The 20,501-nt window shown below is 44.9% G+C and overlaps 1 protein-coding gene across 3 annotated transcripts in view; it reads left to right on the forward strand.

Moving 5' to 3' along the window:
- Positions 1–20,501, forward strand: part of KLHL20 (kelch like family member 20) — a 47,315-nt gene that overhangs the window by 12,508 nt on the left and 14,306 nt on the right. For 2 of the 3 annotated variants that reach the window (XM_050963215.1, XM_050963214.1), the window contains exons 3-6: positions 10,864–11,437; positions 15,963–16,121; positions 17,704–17,798; positions 19,993–20,108. In XM_050963215.1, coding sequence (XP_050819172.1) covers positions 10,864–11,437; positions 15,963–16,121; positions 17,704–17,798; positions 19,993–20,108 — 944 coding nt within the window. Of the gene's footprint in view, positions 1–9,323; positions 9,450–10,863; positions 11,438–15,962; positions 16,122–17,703; positions 17,799–19,992; positions 20,109–20,501 lie in introns of all 3 variants that reach the window. The other variant, XM_050963216.1, reaches the window with a different exon arrangement.

Genomic DNA, 20,501 nt, shown 5'->3' on the forward strand with positions numbered 1-20,501 from the left:
CAAATATGGCAGGCAACCAGCTTGGTTTAACAGTGAAATCTTTGATGTTCTTAAACTCAAAAAGGAAGCTTAAAAGAAGTGGAAATTTGGACAGATGACTAGGGAGGAGTATAAAAATATTGCTCGAGCATGCAGGGGTGAAATCAGGAATGCCAAGGCACAATTGGAGTTGCAGCTAGCAAGGGATGTGAAGGATAACAAGAAGGGTTTCTACGGGTATGTTAGCAACAAGAAGACTGTCTGGGAAAGTGTGGGACCCTTACTGATGGGGAGGCAACATAGAGATGGATGATGTGGGAAAAGCTGAAGTACTCAATGCTTTGTTTGCCTCGATCTTCACAGACAAGGTCAGCTCCTAGACAGCTGCACTGGGCAGCACAGTATGGGGAGGAGGTGAGCAGCCCTCAGTGCTGAAAGAACAGGTTAAGGACTATTTAGAAAAGCTGGATGTGCACAAGTCCATGGGCCCAGATCTAATGCATCCAAGGGTGCTGAGGAAGTTGGCTGATGTGATTGTAGAGCCATGAGCCATTATCTTTGAAAACTCATGGCGATTGGGATTGGTCCTGGATGATTGGAAAAAGGCAAATAGAGTGCTCATTTTTAAAAAAAGGGAAGAAAGAGAACCTGGGGAACTACAGACTGGTCAGCCTCACTTCAGTCCCTGGCAAAATCATGGAGTAGGTCCTCAAGGAATCCATTTTGAAGCACTCGGAGGAGAAGAAGGTGATCAGGAACAGTCAACATGGATTCAACAAGGGCAGGTCATGCCTGACCATCCTGATTGCCTTCTATGATGAGATAACTGGCTCTGTGGATATGGGGAAAGTGGTGGATGTGATATATCTTGACTTTAGCAAAGCTTTTGATATGATCTCCCACAGTATTCTTGCCAGCAAGTTAATGAAGTAGGGATTGGATGAATGGGCTGTAAGGTGGATAGAAAGCTGGCTAGCTTATCGGGCTCAACAGATAGTAATCAATGGCTCAATGTCTAGTTGGCAGCCAATATCAAGCAGAGTGCCCCAGGGGTCGGTCCTGGAGCTGATTTTGTTCAACTACTTTATTAATCATCTGGATAATGGGATGGATTGCACCCTCGGCAAGTTCGCAGATGACACTAAGCTGGGGGGAGAGGTAGATATGCTGGAGGGTAGGGATAGGGTTCAGAGTGACCTAGACAAATTGGAAGATTGGGCCAAAAGAGATCTGATGAGGTTCAACAGGGACAAGTGCAGAGTTCTGCACTTAGGATGGAAGAATCCCATTCACCGCTACAGGCTGGAGACCGGCTAAGCAGCAGTTCTGCAGAAAAGGACCTGGGCATTACAGTGGACGAGAAGCTGGATATGAGTCAGCAGTGTGCCCTTGTTGCCAAGAAGGCCAACAGTATATTGGGCTGTATTAGTAGGAGCATTGCCAGCAGATTGAGGGAAGTGGTTATTCCCCTCTATTCAGCACTGATGAGGCCACATCTGGAGTATTGTGTCCAGCTTTAGTCCCCCCACTACAGAAGAGATGTGGACAAATTGGAGAGAGACTTGTGAAGGACAACAAAAATGATTAGAGGGCTGGGGCACATGACTTAGGAGGAGAGGCTGAAGGAACTGGGGTTATTTAGTCTGCAGAAGAGTGTGGGGGGATTTGATAGTATCCTTCATCTACCTGAAGGGGGGATCCCAAGGGGATGCAGCTCGGCTGTTCTCAGTGGTAACAGATGACAGAACAAGATGCAATGGTCTCAAGTTGCAGTGGCGGAGATCTAGGTTGGATATTAGGAAACACTATTTCACTGGGAGGGTGGTGAAGCACTGGAATGGGTTACCTAGGGAGGTGGTGGCATCTCTATCCTTAGAGGTTTTTAAGGCCTGACTCGACAAAGCTCTGGCTGGGATGATTTAGTTGGGGTTGATCCTGCTTTGAGCAGGGGGTTGAACTAGATGACCTCCTGAAGTCTCTTCTAACCCTAATATTCTGTGCCTAAGGGCATGTGTACACTTGCCATTTAAAGTGCAAAAAGTCCCTTTTTTGCTCAAAATCCATGGGAGCGTCTACACTTGCCAATGACTTTTTGCGGTGAAACTCAGAAGTTTCACCGCAAACAGAAAACCACCTCCACGAGAAGTGTGTAGTTGTTACTGCTGATCCTTTTGTGGTGATGTGCAAGTGAAGACAAGTTCTTCCTGTGTAAACAGCATTTTGCCTCCGAAGGATAGCCTAGAGTGACCACTCTGGCCAGAGGCTCCGCTGCTCTGACGCCAGGTAAACAGACGTCCGCCCCTCCCCCCGTAAAGCACCCGGGAACTTTGAAACTCCCTTTCCTGTTTTATTTGCAAATGCTCATCTGGCCAAGTGACCATGGCTGCTCCACAGAGCAAAGGAGCTCCCGTTTGGACCCTGAGCTCCCCCTGCCACCTCCAGAGCTATGGTCAAAATGGAGAGAGCTGCACTGTGGGATAGCTGCCCTAAGTGCACTGCTCATTGGTGATGGAAATGCTGCAAATGTAAACACTATCTGATGCCTGTGGAAGCAAGTGAGTACACAAAACAGCAGGCTTTTCTTTCACCAGTTCCCTAATCACAGGTGAAACTGGCAGTGCAAAAACTCCCCAAGTGTAGACATCAGCCTAATAAATGCTTGTGACAATGAATAAAGCTCTGGGAGCCAGCATAGCCAAATACAGTGAGGAGATAAAACAGCCCATTTATTTAACTGACTTGCAGGCTGGCTGTATTCCTATTTTACTTTTCAGCATTGTATGCTACAAAATGATCTTGTCAGCTCTTCCTTAATCCCATTATATTTGCTGATTTCCCCAGCCCTGCACACTGATGGAAGCTAATCCGTGAATATCTGTATAGTTGAGTGTGAATCTTTGATCCTTTCATACACAGTTCCTCTTCAGGTTTCAGTGGTAGCCGTGTTAGTCTGTATCAGCGAAAAAAAAAAAAAAAGATACCTCCGCCCCCCAGTGTAGACCAGGCCACAGGCACAGAAGAGTGAATTAAAAGGACCCAGCTGATGGCATATGTCTAAACCAGGCTAATAATTTAACTGCATAATGTGTGCATTATGCATAAATATGTGCAGGGAATGAAATGATGACTCAGTGGCTTAGAAGTGTGAAAGACAGAAGGCAGCACTTGATTCTCACATGCTAGGCTGGCTTCCTTCCCCCACACAAAGGGCTGAGAGATGCTCCTGCGAGACTGAAGAGGAAATAAAAAACTGAGTCGTCCTTGTGGCACCTTAGAGACTAACAAATTTATCTGGGCATAAGCTTTCATGGGCTAGAACCCACTTCATCAGATGTATGAAGTGAAAAATGCAGGAGCAGGTATAAATACATGATAGGATGGGGGTTGCTTGAGTTCTAGCCCATGAAAGCTTATGCCCAGATAAATTTGTTAGTCTCTAAGGTGCCACAAGGACGACTCAGTTTTTTATTTCCTCTTCAGTCTCCCAGGAGCATCTCTCAGCCCTTTGTGTGGGGGAAGGAAGCCAGCCTAGCATGTGAGAATCAAGTGCTGCCTTCTGTCTTTCACACTTCTAAGCCACTGAGTCATCATTTCATTCTCTGCATATATTTATGCATAATGCACACATTATGCAGTTAAATTATTAGCCTGGTTCAGACATATGCCATCAGCTGGGTCCTTTTAATTCACTCTTCTGTGCCTCTGGCCTGGTCTACACTGGGAGACGGGGGTGTTGATGTAAGATACGCAACATCAGCTACGGGAATACCGTAGCTGAAGTCGACGTATATTATTTCGACTTACCTCCCGTCCTCAAGGCGCGGGATCAACAGCCACGACTACCCCGTCGACTCCGCTACCGCCGCTCGCTCCGGTGGAATTCCAGAGTCGACGGGGCTCAATTGCTACCCACTGATACAGCGGGTAGTCTGGACGTACCCCCTGTATAGCAGCAACCCACAGTACATAACATCAAGCATCTGGTCTGATCCAATGTGAAAATTCCCAAGTCCACTGATCTCCAGCACTATCCAGAGCAGGGGTCGGCAACCTACAGCACGCGTGCCAAAGGTGGCACGTGAGCATATTTTGCCTGGCATGCGGCTGCCAGCCAGGGTTCTGGCCACCAGCCCCACTCAGCCCGCTACCGGCTGAGTGAACGGAACTCCAGGCCAGCAGGAGGCTGAGTGGGGCCAGTGGCCGGAACCCCCGACCAGCAGCAGGCGTGCCCCCCTGCTTCCCTCTCACCGCGCTCGGGTTCTGCCGCTCCCAGGAGTGTGAGCCACAGGGGCGCGGGGCCCTGAGCCTGCTGCGGGAGGAGTGGCAGCGGCGGCTCACACTCCCGGGAGCCACAGAGCCCGAGCGCGGTGAGGGGAGAGCTGGGTGCACACAGGGACTGCCACCCGCATGTATTCTCTTCAGGAGCCCCCCGAGGGGGCCACGGGGCCGCAGCCCAGGCAGGCGCGTCCCTCGGCTCCTCCCTCACCGCACTCAGGTTCTGCGGCTCCCAGAAGTGTGAGCCTCCGCCGCTGCCCCTTCCGCAGCTCACCCCGTCCCGTTGCCTCAGCACTCTGAGGAGTTTTGCCTCCACATGGAGCCAGCGTCTGGCCAGCATGGGCATGGTAAGGGAGTCCCAGGGAGCAGGGGGAGGGTTGGATGGGTCGAGAGTTTTGGGGGTCCTGTCAGGGGGCAGAGAGTGGTTGGATGGGGCATGGGAGTCTCCTGGAGACTATCTGGGGGCGGGGGTGTGGATGAGGGTTGGGGCAGTCGGGGCAGATAGGGGGTAAGGTTCTAGGGGGACAGTCAGGGGAGGGTCTCAGGAGAGGGCAGTCAGGGGACAAGGCGCAGAGAGGCTTAGATAGGGGATGGGGTTCTGGGCGGCAGTTAGGGGCAGGGGTCCCAGGAGAGGGCATGCAGGGGACAAGGAGCAGGAGGGGTTGAGGGTTCTGACGGGGGCAGTCAGGGTGGGAAGTGGGAGGGAGTGGATGGGGGCTGGGCTAGGGCAGGGCTTCCCCCTCTTTTTTTATTGTTGAAATATGGTAACCCTAGGCGAGGGAGGAGCTGGGGGGCACATGGGGACTGGTGCCTGCATACATCTATTGCAGCCTGCAGGAGCCCCCGGGGGGGTGCCGGGCTGCAGCCTGGGCAGGAGGGGTGGGTGGGGCGTGACTGCTCCCCGCTAGTGGTGCCGCCACCTTTGCAGGGCTGCGGCCCCTCTGCACCGTGCCGACTCCTCCATGGCTGGGGCTCGCTGCTGCCGCAAGAGGGATGCTCTGGCTCGCCGGTGCCTCCAGAAGGTGGCACCTCCCTGCCAAGCTGCTGCAGCGGCCCAAGCCCGTCAAAGCCAGTGAGTGGACTCGGGGCGGGGGCCACCGGGGTGGGGCAGGCTCGTGGTCTGGAGAGCAGCCCCTAGGCACAGCTGGCCCCTGGGCAGGCTGGCCCTGGGGGTCTGTAAAGGCTCATTGGGATTTGCCCGTCAATGAACCGATGTGCGGGGGGGGGGGTGGCGCAAGGTGGAAGTTTCACCTAGGGTGCAAAATATCCTTCTACTGTCCCTGCCCCAGGTGGTGCATGCACCCCAGGTTAAGAACCACTGCACTAAACTGATAAGATCTGCATTTTAATTTAACTTTAAATGAAGCTTCTTAAACATTTTTAAAAACTTATTTACTTTACATACAACAATAGTTTATAGACTTATAGAGAGAGACCTTCTAAAAACGTTAAAATGTATTACCGGCACGCGAATCCTTAAATTAGAGTGAATAAATGAAGACTCGGCACTTCACTTCTGAAAGATTGCCGACCCCTGATTCAGAGATAAGTTATGGACGAATTGGAGTGTTGACTTTAAATTTCCTTACATCTGTTCAGCTTTCAGAGTGGTAGTTGTGTTAGTCTGTATCAGCAAAAAGAACGAGGAGTACTTGTGGCACCTTAGATACTAACAAATTTATTGGTCATAAGCTTTCATGGGCTAAAACCCTCTTCATCAGATATATGCAATGGAAAATACAGTAGGAAGATATATATACACAGAGAACATGAAAACACGGGTGTTGCCATACCATGGAATTAATTTTCAAACTGGACACCATTAAATTAGGCTTTAATAAAGACTGGGAGTGGATGAATCATTACACAAAGTAAAAACTATTTCCCCATGCTAATTTTTCCTCTGCTGTTACTCACACCTTCTTGTCAGCTGTTGAAAATGGGTCATCCTGATTATCACTACAAAAGTTTTTTTTCTCCTGCTGGTAATAGCCCATTAATTGATTAGCCTTGTTATAGTTGGTGTGGCAACACCCATTTTTTCATGTTCTCTGTGTGTATATATATATCTTCCTACTGTATTTTCCACTGCATGCATCCGATGAAGTGGGTTTTAGACGACGAAGGCTTATGCCCAAGTAAATTTGTTAGTCTCTAAGGTGCCACAAGTACTCGTTCTTTTTACATCTGTTCCGTTTGCTTTAATCATTAAGTAACACTCTTTCCTTTAGGAAATATACCAGATACCTTGTAGGTACTAGAATACCAAGATGATGGGCATGGTGTAAGAACCTGAATAGAATAGAATTCTTCTCATTAACAAGCCAATTTTCAGCTATTCAGTTTAAAACCAACTTCAGTCTAGTGGAAGGGAGGAGATTTCATTCTCCCCAACTAGAGGCAAAGGGCTAAGGTTTTTTACCACACAAATTCAACTAACTTAAAATATAGCCTTAGCTGGATAAAACGCCCACAAGCCTAAGATTTCATAGGGAGCTTTACTCAGTCTAGAACAGTGGTTTTCGAAGTTCAGGTCGTGACCCAGTACTTGGCAGGGATCCAGGGACCTTGGCAGCCGGCCAGTAAAAACTAGTAGTAAAACTAGCACTTCCTACCTGGAAGTGGCCAGCAGCAGGTCCGGCTCGTGGGCAGGGGGCCACGGGGCTCTGCATGTTGTCACCACCCCGAGCACTGGCTCCACACTCCCATTGGCCAGTTCCCAGCCAGTGGGAGCTTCGGAGGGTGCCTGCGGGCGAGAGCCGCCAGAAGCCACTGCCGCGGCTCCACCTAGGAGCCAGACCTACTGGCCACTTCCAGGGCGCAGTGCGTTCCGCAGTGCCAGGAGAGGCGAGAAGCCTGCCTCTGCACTCCAGCTGCACTGCTGACCCAGAGCCGCCGGAGGTACGTCCGTTCCCCAACCATGTGCCCCAATCCCCTGCCCCAGCCCTAAGCCCCTCCAAGCCCAGAGCCCTTCCTGCACCCCCGAGCCCACACCTCCAGCCCAGATCCCTGACCCCCTCCTGCACCCCAGCCCAAAGCCCCTCCCACACCCTAAATCCCTCATTCCCGGCCCCACCCCGCAGCCCTCACCCCCACACCCTAACTGTCTGCCCCAGCTCTGAGCCCCCTCCCACACCCCAAACCCCTCATCCCCAGCTCTGTTGGGTTGCGGGCATAAACAATTTTCAACCGGATCACCAAAAAAAAAGTTTGAAAACCACTGATCTAGAGGACACTCATAGTTTTCCCCTGGTTCTCTTCCCAACTCTCAAAATCAACAAATACTATGTCTACACTAGAGACCTTACAGCAGCATAGCTGTACCAATGCAGCTGAGCCGCTTTAAGATCTTGGATTTAGCCACTCTATGCCGACGGGAGAGAGCTCTCCTGTCAACATAATTAATCCACCTCCAATGAGCAACAGTAGCTATGTCGGCAGGAGAAGCTCTCCCACCGACATAGCACTGTGCATACTGCCACTTAGCTAGCAAAACTTATGTTGCTCAGGGGTGTGTTTTTTCACATCCCTGAGTGACATAAGTTTTGCCGACATAAACGGTAGTGTAGAAATGGCTTAAGACTTCCAGATAATGGAACTGGCTAAGTAAACCATCCTACTTGTAGGGGAGTAGCCTTTGCCATGACTCTGTAGAATGGAAGCATATACAGCTCTCAAAAGAGTTTAGGAAAGCTGCTCCAGGACCACATTTCAGGGGGCATATGTAGTTGGGAAGCCCACATGTGTCTTCAAAAGTTCATCTTCAGGCATAACAAGGAGCATCTCATTTTTCAGAAAATGGCTCCCCTAATAGAAATATCCCACACTTTTCTGTGATGGGATCTATAAGTTCATCAGGGTCACTTTGCAATTGATCGCAGCATCTACCTTGCTCAAAAATGCTATGGCTGCAAGCTTGGTCAAGCAACACTATCCAAAGTGGTCTTGATGGTACACATTTTACTCATACTCTCTCTTTTTCAGAGAAGGCTTGATGCCTCTTAAAAATCGTGGTGCATAATGCAATCTAACTTTGCCTAGCTAGCACTAGATCTCCTACAGGAGGATTTTGTCACAAATTATTTTGAGTCCCTCTCCATCTCCTGATAGAAGGATAAAGTACCTATCCTCTGGCCTGATTTACTAAAAACTATTAAACGAAACTGGTAAGGCAAGTACATGAATGTATAACCAAGTTTTCTAGGGTTTGCATGGGGATATTTCTGAGATTAATTTACATAATCCACACTGGAGAGTTTCCCAACATTGTATGTGAAATTACCTTTCTGAAAACAGGGCATGTCTTTGAAAATGTTAAGAAAGCCCCACCTGGTGAAATGAGCTAGAAAAGTGCAGGAAGGTAGAGAGAGTTTAAAACCAAAAGGATTTGTCAGAGGTGTTATGAAGGGATAACAATGAGCATATAAAAAGGATAAAGTTGAGGAGGAACCAACCAAGCTATTTGAAGTGTACAGAGACTGAATAGGAGTAACCAGCAAAACCTAGAGGAGAGACCCAACTGAACCTTTGTAACCAAGATATGAGGGAAAGGTAATGGTCTGAAACATCTGAATATGACGATTGGGAAGGAAGTGTGGAGAAAGAGGGAAAACAGTTTAAGATGCAATTTGAAATGTCATGAATAGAACAACTTCTTTGTGGTTAGAAAGTGCGTTTGACATCATAATGAGAGAAAAAGATATGATCTATTTTTAATTCTTCAAGCATGCAGCAAAATGTACCTTGCAGTTGCAAAGTGAGGCTAAATTTCCTTGTAACTCTTAGTGCAGATTGAGTGAGAATGTTTTGCTACTAGTGGTTGTGAGCAGCATAGAATTATAGAATTGTATGGCTGGAAGGGAACTTGAGAGGTTAACAAGTACAGTGCCTGTACTGAGGCAGGATCAAATATAACTAGACCATCCCTGAGAGATGTTTATCCAGTCTGTTCTTAAAAACCTCCAATGATGGGGATTTCACAACCTTCCTTGTAAGCCTAGTCCAGTGCTTAGCTATCCTTACAGTTAGAAAGTTTTTCCTAATATCTACCCTAAATCTCCCTGCTGTAGATTAACCTTCAGTGGACATGGAGAACAATTGATCACCATCCTCTCTATAACAGCCCTTACCGTATTTGAAGACTGTTATTAGGTCCCTCCTCAGTCTTTTCTCAAGACTAAACACATTCCTCGCAGGTTAGTTTTCTAAACCTTTTATCATTTTGTTTCTCTCTGGACTTTCTGTGATTTGTCCACAGCTTTCTTACAGTGTGGTTCCCAGGACTGGAGATAGTACTCCAGCTGACCCCTCACCACTGCTGAGTAGAGCAGGAAAATTACTGCCCACGTCTGACATACAACACACATTAATACACCACAGAATTATGTTAGCCTTTTTTGCAACTGTGTTCTCCCTATTTATAGCCAGTGTGGGTGGGATACAGTGCAGTTTCTACCCCTTTGTTTTGGAGGGCTTGTGTGGCTGGTGATGATAGTATAAAGCAGTGGCTCTACTCCTAAGACACCGTGTGGCTGATGCCCATCCAGGGGCAAGAGGGTGTATGGGAAAGGTAGTTGTGGCCTAAAAACCTAGTGGAGGACAGCAAAGAGCTAAAGTTATTTCAGAAGTGGCTGAAAACTTTTTACACCTTAGCTAATGACAGTGACATTGGTGAAATACCAGGGCAGTCCTCTGCCCCCCCAATCTCTGTAAAACATATTATTGTTTATATATCTTGCTGAATAGTTTCTAGTTTCTAAGGTTTCCATCTTGACTTTATTTTCTTCCTTTCGGGGAAAGAGAGTTGATTTTTTTAAGTATTGTTGAAAATGTTTTTACTATTTAGGATCCAATCACACTGATTGCAGTCCTTAGTATGCCATTCCTAGGAGAAGTTAACAGCCTCTTGGAACCCACAGAAACACCAGAGTGTGTATTGTGTCTGAAGAGTCCAGGTACAAAAATCAGAGAGAGAAATAAATTAGTGGCTGCACCAGGAAGCTGGGACATAACCATGATACTAGCCAACTGTCTTACTTTATGAAAGTCTGCAGGGCTGCCATGTGCTCAGATACCACAGAGGTGGGTGATATAAAAATCTATGTAGAGGAAGCTTGAAGAAGAGAAGAAAGTTGATCTTGTAGTTAAGGAATTTGACTGGGACTCTGGAGATCTGGGATTTAGTTCCAGGTCTGTGTCAGACTTCTTGTGTGACCTTGGGCAAGTCACTCTTTTATTCCTTAATTCACTGCCTGTAAAATGGGGGTATTATTTCCCTACCTCACAGAGCTATTAAGAGGTTCAATTAAATGTGTAAGACATGCTCAGATACTACAGTGATGAGTACCAGAAAAGTCTATAAAATAGATGTAAACATGAGCTGGTTTTTGTTAACTCACTGGGATGCTTTGATTTAGACTGATTTTTTTTTTTTTTTTTTTTTGGTTATTTGATCGGAAGTGCTTATTTCTATAGGTGGCCAAGGAAGCTGGAAGTGGTTCTATTTCTGTGCCCAGCTCAGACCAGACAGTGATGGACACAGAGCCACCAATGACATTTGGTGAGAGATGAGTCAATGATAATCCTGTTTCATGGCTTGCTCCTTTGCAGGTGTACCAGTACTCGACCAGGAGAGACCGGAATGGATGTGACGAGCCGTTGCACCCTTGGAGATCCCAACAAACTTCCAGAGGGGGTACCACAACCTGCTCGCATGCCCTACATCTCAGACAAGCACCCTCGGCAAACCTTAGAGGTTATCAATCTTCTGCGGAAGCACCGGGAGTTGTGTGATGTGGTACTAGTCGTGGGTGCCAAAAAGATCTATGCACACCGGGTGATACTTTCAGCCTGCAGTCCTTATTTCCGAGCCATGTTCACTGGGGAACTGGCAGAAAGTCGGCAGACAGAGGTAGTGATTCGAGACATCGATGAAAGGGCCATGGAACTGCTCATTGACTTTGCATACACTTCCCAGATCACAGTGGAAGAGGGCAATGTCCAGACCTTACTGCCAGCTGCTTGCCTACTCCAGTTGGCTGAGATCCAGGAAGCCTGCTGTGAGTTCCTAAAGAGACAATTGGACCCTTCCAACTGCCTGGGTATCCGGGCTTTTGCTGACACTCACTCTTGCCGTGAGCTGCTGAGGATTGCCGACAAGTTCACACAACATAACTTTCAGGAGGTAAGCTGCAGGTTGTGTGTTCTGGGCATTTCTTGTTTAGTGCCTCCTTACAGATCCTGCCCTTCCACCTGCAATGTCTCTTGTTCCTGGTCAGTATTGACTAGCGTAGTAAGAGAGAGAGGATGTACCTGCAGCACTAGTACTAAGTTGCATGATAACTATTCTATTTTACATACTAGTTCTTTCTCAACTTAATGTTCTGATGTGAATACTACACATATTATAAACAGTGACTGCTGAAAGCTCATTGGTAAGTGGCAATGTGTATAGGTCGCATCTGAAGCTCTGTTCCTGAACAATAGTTTGTGACATTCCACTCTCCTTTCGGAAGTGTTTGAGGTGCGAATAGTTTAAAACACACACACACACACACACACACACACACTTCAAAAACTAAATATAGAGTTTTAATAAAGGGATCGGAGAGAACTGAGGAAGCTGTGGGAAAAACTGCAGAGGCCTCAGAGGAGCTTTCCTATATCCTTTCCTAATCAGAAACTGTGTTTCACATCTGTCATTCAGCAACAGTTGTTTGAAAGTAATTCAAATGTGTATCTGCAGAGGTGACCTTTTTAAACCCAAGCCAGGTTTTTTACTTTTTCAGTTATTTCTAGCAGATGTGAAAGACTTACCAGACATCAGCTCAGTGAAGGACTAGTCCTACTAGCCAGAAATAGATCTGACAGAAGACGGTGGGGTCCCACCAAGGAATCCCATGGGCAGAGCTCTGGTGAGAAACATAGCCCCTTCTCACATTCTCTTCTGGGAGTGATAGGGCTGTGTTTTTTATCAGGATGCTTTTCCTGATCACTGTTTGGTGGTTTGGGGGCTGTATATTCTGTGTCAGCCTCTGACAAGAAAGTGTCTTCTGAACTTGAAGTTGTACTCGCCTGGTGGAGAAGGAGCATTATATCTCTCTTACCTCCTCCAGAACCTGCACCATTTTACCCCTCACAGCAGCCAGGAGGCTTGAAAGGAGTTACTCCTACTCTATTTCCCCGCTACCAAATTTTGGATCCCCTTCACTTGTAAATAACTTCAGTGCCTTCTCTTCTACATACAGCTTTCCCAATGCAGCAGTATGTAATTGACAGATTGGTTGTGACCCACAGGTTTTTCTGAAGAGCCTGTGTGAAGCTGACTGGAGTTGTGTTCATTTCAGTCTGGTGCCACTTAGTCAGTTATGAGCAGGGGCAGACAGGCTTGAGCTTGACTGTTTCAAACACGTTGAAGACTGCTCCACAGCTGACTGAAGACACACTGCATTGATTTACGCCCAGATGTATTTGGAAGGCTTCTCAGACATGAGGGCTAGAAGCTGAGGGGGTTTTTTATGAATCTAAATTCTGTAGAACTTAATGATTTGCCATAGATGAGTGAATTTTTCAGGCCCAGGCTTCAAGCTTGCCATGCCACTCCACATTTTCTCTGTACTGCATTAATTCTGCTGTTTTCTTGGGGAGGGACGGTAATCAGCCAGTTGTTTATTTTCAGTGCTTGCTGTTTTCAATTATTAGAGCTGTGTTCTTTCCACCATTACATGAGTAGGGCATGACTACAAGCCTCTAAATAACTTTTTACAGTCCAGTATTTTTGTACTGAAATATTCAAGCATTGATACATGCAGCTAGAATCTGAAAGTGTTAGGTCCCAATGGCAAGGAGTCCATTTCTTCCTTTATGTTCCCACTGCAGCCAGCTCCCTGTCTTTCTTCCTACCCACCTCAGATTACATGCCACACAAAAGCTTTGGCTGCCAAAAAAAAAAAAAGAAAAAAAAAGCTTCCCCTTCAAATATATTAGTGTATAAATTACTAAACTGAAGTGTGGCCTTTAGAAAGCTGCTGCCGTGATTACAACAGTATTTTTTTCTTTACTCAGAACAGTTTATATTAACTTGGAAGGGGCAGATGCTATTGTTTTTATGCCTCTATATCCATGTCCTTATCAGAGCCCTAAAAAGAACTCCCTATTTTTTCATCCTCTCTCCTCCATCTCTTTCCCCATCTTATTGGTGCCACCATCCTTGCAGCCATCTTCTTTCCACCTGAAGAATGGACCAGAATCCTGTGTGGAACCCAGTTACCTGGCTATTTAATAAGCCAAAATGGAGACTGATAAGCAATGCAAAGCATTCCTTCCTCCAGAGGGATTGCATATACATACTTCTGTCAACCTGACAGAATGAAACAAAAGATGGACTCTCCTGCCTGGCAATGTAGAGGACTAGGCAACTGGGCAAAGCCAGTCAACTACTTTGCACACAGTCTTTGGATTAGTCCATTTACTCTACTGTGCTAACTTTCTAGTTCTGTTTATTTTTATGTATGTTGCTGCAATACATCATTAATTCCTTGGTAAAGTAGTTCTCCAAGTTTTCATTCCTCTCAGTTAAATCTGTCCTAGTGAATCTCATGCAAATAATGTGAAATGAATCTATTAACAACTTTATTCTGTGAAGGTTTGTTCCGGCATAATTTTTTTTTGTTCTGTTCCTGACATCTGTGCAAAGGGGGAAAAAAAATCAATTGTATGATGGACAGCTCATACTTTTTTGTGTCAGTAGGCAAAACTTTTACCATATATTCTATTTTCAGACATTCGTTCTGTGAGGATGAATCATGTTGTCTGGTATATAAATCAAATAATCACAGCCAATACTGTAAGATAAATTCTCCTGTTTACAATCAGCATGACAACAGAAGTGTAGCCCATTCAAGATCTTGTGTAATGCTATAAGCTTTCAGTAAGGAAGCAGTCAAATAGTCTATTAATTTTAGCCAGATAATTATCTGGAAAATTGGGACAAAGGTGCTGTTTAGAGATTTTTAAATGATATGATTGTTAAATTATGTGTGCTAGCAAGTTACATGGAGGTAGCAACTCAGGTGGCAGAAGCGCTAGCATTACTTTCAGGGTCTTAAAAGACCTCCCATTATGAAATAAATTGGAGAGTCACAGGATTTTGCTCCCTGCAGTGCTCTGCTACTTTTCAGACTGACACTTTGCAACTGTCAGCGCCAGCCTTAGGCACAAGCTACCGTTTGCAGGATTGGGAGGCAGACTCTACAGACATGCTGGCAGCCCAGTTTCTCCCTCCTTCCCCAGCAGTGGAACTGTAGGGGCAAGGTAGTTTGTTGACCAACTTTATCTCAGTTTCTCCTATGACCATTGGAATCTAGTCGGATAACTGTGACCTTCGCTGCCTGCTGAGTCCCGTTTAGCAACATGTGCTGTTGTGAGCATCTTGGATATTTTTCTAATACACACACAATATTTCAAATCAGTTCTTCAAGTAACTAAATGGAACATGCAGCTGATCACTAGAAGAGTGGAAATCTTTGCCAAGAGAATTTATTTTTGTTATGCTTAAAATCTTACAGCCAGGAAGCTGAGCTCTTGCATGCACATTACTTACTGTGGAAGGCCAATGTTCAAGCACTTCATGTTGCTGAACCTCTTTCCCAGGTGCCGTGGTAGAAACTGGGCACACTTGTGTGGAAGATGGGTTGGCTGTCAGCAGTTATGCCATGTCCATACGTGTGTTTTATTTAGGTTGTTATACCTCTCCCGTTGTCCTGCTATCTGAGTGCCTGAGCATGATATTCAATGTGTCTTAGCTCCATAGCCACCCAGGAATGTGTGCAGCATGGCTGTGTAGTGCATTATCACTGTGCTATCATTTGGGCTGAGCATAGGAAGGAGAAGCATCTCCTCGGTCTTCTAATACTGGCTAAAGTCTTCAGAGAAACTTGCTTCTTATCTTGGGTACAGAAGAAATTATTAACATGTTTGCAGGTTGTCAGTGGCTTATATTTCATAGGAGATCAGTCCTTGGGGTTTTTCAGAGGCTCTGATTCCCTCTTAAGTGCATTTGCACTCTATCACTCTGTGTATATATTTAGAGAGAGTGAAAGAGACAGAGTTAGGATCATATGAGTCCATCTGCTGTCCTGAGACACTTTCCATTCTGCTACAAATCAACATCAGGAAGATTTTTCCTACATATCTACAATGGCTCTGGTAATTTGTCTTTGAGATTCTTTTACCTTCCGTTCTGGTTTGGATTTGTTATTACATTACAAATAAAATGTCTTTATTTTGATGCCGTTTTCCTCTCAAATATTTATCAGCTGCAGAACATTTTTCTTTCTGTTTTATGTATTCCACATGGCAAATGCAGAGGCTGGCTTTAAATGAGGGCTTTGCTACTCCTGAATTTTGAAACTAGATTAGTGCATTCTGTTACTTACCACTTTACAGAACTTTTATATTCCCCATTCATTTGCGTTGCCATCTAAAAGTTATCTGAACTGCACTGTTGGGGTCCAATTTTGGGAAGCGCTGCAGATCCTTCACTTCCACTGATGTCAATGGAAGTGGAAAGTGCTCAGGACCTTGCTGGACCAATTGGACCCTATCTAAAGGGAAAGATTTCTCCTTTAACCTTGAGGTAGAATCCAGAAGCAGTGAGTGCTTTGAAACACTGTCCTTACCTTTTTCTTTATCACCATCTTTTTGAACAGGTGATGGAGAGTGAGGAGTTCATGCTTCTTCCAGCCAATCAGCTCATAGATATCATATCCAGTGATGAGTTGAATGTTCGCAGTGAGGAGCAGGTGTTCAATGCAGTGATGGCCTGGGTAAAGTACAGCATTCAAGAGAGGCGACCCCAGTTACCCCAGGTAACCTTGAGCATGGTTCACATGCATCTGCTTTGTACAAGGAGAGAGAGATTGGATTTTGTTGGTGTAAGCAGTGGAAGTAATTCCCCTCCTAACTTCCTAGATGTGTTAGAACACTCACAGTTTCCAGTCAGCTAGGCCTAAAAGTCCAGTGCCCAGGTACATCAGTAACTGGCCCTTTAAAAGTGCTTACAGATAGAAACATTAAGATTTGCTCTACTGGATCGGACTCCAGGTTCATCTAGTCAATCCTGTCTTTAACAGTGGCCAGTACCAGATGCTTCAGAGGATTGTGAATAAACCCATAATGCAATTATGGAATAACCTGCCCCTAAGGGAAGTTTCTTCTTAACCCCAGGAAGTTGATTTATACCTTGAAGTCTGAGGGTTTATACTAGAGCTGGTCAGGACATTCTCAATTAAATATGCCCTTTTGTCAAAGCTAAAATTTTGCGGCAGCATTATCTGTTTTGACAATGTTTTTGAGGGAATGGTTTCTGAGTTCCAGGATTCTCTGGTCAGAAATAATGAGAGAGAAAGAGAGACTTTTATTGCCCTGCTTTGCCCTTTTTGCTCCAAAAATGGACATTTCAGCACAATTGCATTTCATGAAAACTCTCAAAAATTGTTGTGAAACAGAATTGTCATCCTCTTATCAGCTCTAGTTTATACCCCTTACAACTCTTTGGACCCTTGTAGGACCATATGTTCATCTGTGTTTAATTCTGTGTTCTATTATACCTGCTTGTGCATTTAAAACAGGGGTCCCCAATGCGGTGCCCACGGGGGCATCTAAATGCGCCCGCGTCCTGGCCGGCAGTCAAGCATCTGCCGAATTTCAGCGGCATTTCGGCGGTGACATCTCTCAATGACGTTGCTTGCTGCTGACAAGCGGCATCATCGAGAGGCATCACCACCGAAATTTGGCGGCATTTCGGCGGCGGCGCCTCTCGATGGCATCACTTGCCACCGACAAGCGACGTCATCGAGAGGCGGCGCCACCAAAATTTGGCAGCATTTTGGCAGATGCTCGACCACTGCCATCGTCCTTCATCTGGCACTCACCAGACGAAAAGGTTGGAGACCACTTATTTAAAGTGTAAGCTGTTTGTGGCATGTTTGATGTAGTTCATTTACTGTACAATGCAGTGTACACTCAGAAGGGTAAATAGATAATAAAACTGCCAGCCAAACAAGTGCTTAGGACAATATGTATAGACATCTGCAGTCTCCTCAGGATTTTCAGTCAGGTTGTTGGTTTCATCCATTAGCAGTCTCATTGGATCAGCTCTTTTAAAATCTGATGATGTCCTGCTGGATGACTACATTGGCTTATTGAAATTGCAAAGGTGCTATAGACAAAAAGCTGCATTGAGCCAGAGTGTCATGGTCTGTATTGCTACTGGGATTGTTATTACACTCCTATTGCTAATCTTTCTATCGTTGTGACTGCATTATAACTTAATTGGATCACAAAGCATGTGGAAGCAAGTTAACTAATGTTGCTCTCTATTTGACTGTTCCCTCCATCTGTAAGGTGACAAGTGCGTTGCCTTTAATTGTGTTCTGTTTTGTCTCATAGGTGCTGCAACATGTCCGTCTGCCACTACTCAGTCCCAAGTTCCTGGTGGGTACAGTCGGCTCAGATCCACTCATTAAAAGTGATGAAGAATGCAGGTAAGTCCTGCTGGAAAGAATGAAACTGAACAGTGTACTTCTATAAATTTCACTTCATATGGGTGCCTTATCTGTGTTTGCACTCCAAAGATATTGTGAGTTGTCAGTGGTAAAACTAAGGTGATACTTACCAGTTTCCTTTTCTGGGATTGGGTAGAGTTAAGCACTGCATTGCAAGAAGAAAGCACCACATTGCAAGTATGTATTTCTTTGTGTAGAAGTTGCAATGTACCCTCAAAGGAGCTTTTTTAATTAATATTTTGGTGGGAGAGAAAGCTTTGGGTAGGCAATTTATCTTTCAGATAAATCACCCTTCCCAAGATGGCATGTTTTTCCTATCACTTTGGCTGTAAAGCCAGGTGCCTTAGTTACCACGAATCCCACTGAGCACTGCTCAGAGGAAGCCATTTTCTAAACAACCTAAAATTGCTTTTCTGTATCTGAAAATGTCATTACTTTAATGGCCTGTGTCGCCAGGTGTTCCCAAACTTTTTTCCCTGAAGTCCACCCCCAGCTGCAAAAGGCACTGCGACCCACTATTAATACTTCTTGGGGAAAATTTTAGATTTTTGTTATTACCTACATATAAATTAGAACACTATACAAAATGTGCATGTTTCCTTTTCATTTTAACATAAACAATTATGGAAATCCCAAGCAATATGCACTCAAGGAAATGCTTCATGATCTTTGAAACCAAACAGCTTTAGTAAAACTACACCTCACTTTAAAAATATGTTGAGAGCAAAATTCGACATTCAGACAGGGAAAATGCAGTGTGCAAATGTACAATGTATAAAACTGAACAATAAGCAACACAACAATGTTAACAAAATTGTTTAAAAAATTGTTGATTTTAAAACAAAATAGTTGTCCAACTTTGAACACTATCTTGTGTTTTCAGTTTTTTTAATGTAAAATCTGAATTTCTGTGCTGTGTAAGTAAAGACCCAACCATACTCTCTACTAACTAGAAAAGAATAAAATATTGTAAATAAAACATAAAATGACAATTATATTATAACACGCTGAGACAACAAATACTTAACTGATCTGGTAAAAGAGAATCCAAACTTCAAATATGTGTCATCATATTTTCTTACCACTTCCTATATTTTTTTGACTGGCTCATTTCGTGTAGCTCTAGATGGTCTGAGACTTCCAGTATCTTCTCCGTCAGAGCATCCTTCTCATTTTCTAAAAATAAATATATCCATGTCAGATTGAAATACTGCTTGACATTTTTTACAGTTGTAAATGGTGGACTGTGTGTACATTACTAGATTACCTTGCAGCGAAATGCTCCATTGTACTCACAAAAATTAAACTTGACATATTGCAGCTTGTTTTTAAAATAAATAGTTTTTTCTATATTTTGTCCAACATACACAGCTCAGAACATTACATTTATATAGCTTTTACTTAGATTACATGAGTCCCATAAAGTTAAATATTTACTAAGAGATTGGCTGGAGAATGCAGTTGTGCTGGCAGACCACCCGAGACTGTGTCGTGGCCCATCTTTGGGTCCTCACCCACAGTTTCAGAACTCCTGACTATACTAACCCTCCTGGAACTAGAAGAGAATGCTAGGACTATGGGGAAGCTGCAGCTCTCCTTTACAGTGGCATAAAGCTCCCCTTTCTAATGCTGCAGGCTCACGAGATATCAGACTTTGAAGCTCTGGTGTTTTTATATACAGAAAATTGTCACTCGTGTAGCACTAAATTGTTCCTTTCCTGGTCTTTGGACAGATGTAATACTTTGGTGCTGGAGAAGTTCAATTTGTGCAGGGAGAAGGCGGAAGCTTTCTTGTGGCAGGTTATTTAAAATAAAGTTGTGAAAAAGCTGATTGAAGTTGCTCAGGGGGTTAGAGTATTAGAATTATTTGCAGGGTGATGGGTAAAAGGGTGAGTGAGCTAGTTAAAGCTGAATGATGACATTTTTATCATCTGGATACCGCTTCCATCTATTGGTATTTTGTGTGAGTTTTTTAGCAGTAGATGTCTAATGAATACCTAAGAGAGGTCATATATATAGTACATAAAGTCATGCGTGTTCTATTTAGTATGGCAATAACTGGAAGGTGATTGATGATGGTTGCTATTTTTAGGGATGGCATGTCCCAAATAGTACTTCCTGAAAAATGCCACTGTCACCCAGACATTTAGAATAAATGTTTTCTCTTGCACAGGGACCTGGTGGATGAAGCTAAGAACTACCTGCTGTTGCCCCAAGAGCGGCCGCTGATGCAGGGACCAAGAACTCGACCCCGCAAACCCATCCGTTGTGGAGAAGTACTCTTTGCAGGTGTGTACAGTGCCTGCAACTTTGACTGTGAGATCCAAGTTTAAATGCTCTGTTTCAAAGTTAATCCATATGGCCAACCCTAACTATCAGACCATCAGAAATGACATTTTATATTACCCATCCCACACTTTGAGTTAACGTTCACTTTCTTCTTGTCTTGCATTGTCTTTGGGCTTGTCTATACTTACCAGGGATCAATGCATGGCAATTGATGCATCAGCGGTCGATTTAGTGGGTCTGGTGAAGACCTGCTTAATCGACTGTAAATCACTCTCCCGTCGACTCCTGTACTCCACCAGATCGAGAAGAGTAAGGGGAGTTGACGGGAGAGTGTCTCCTGTCGACATCACATAGTGTGGACCCCGTGGTAAGTAGATCTAAGCTACGTCAGTT

The sequence above is a fragment of the Gopherus flavomarginatus genome, chromosome 7, assembly GCF_025201925.1.
Source record: "Gopherus flavomarginatus isolate rGopFla2 chromosome 7, rGopFla2.mat.asm, whole genome shotgun sequence".
NCBI classification, from domain to species: Eukaryota; Metazoa; Chordata; order Testudines; family Testudinidae; genus Gopherus; species Gopherus flavomarginatus.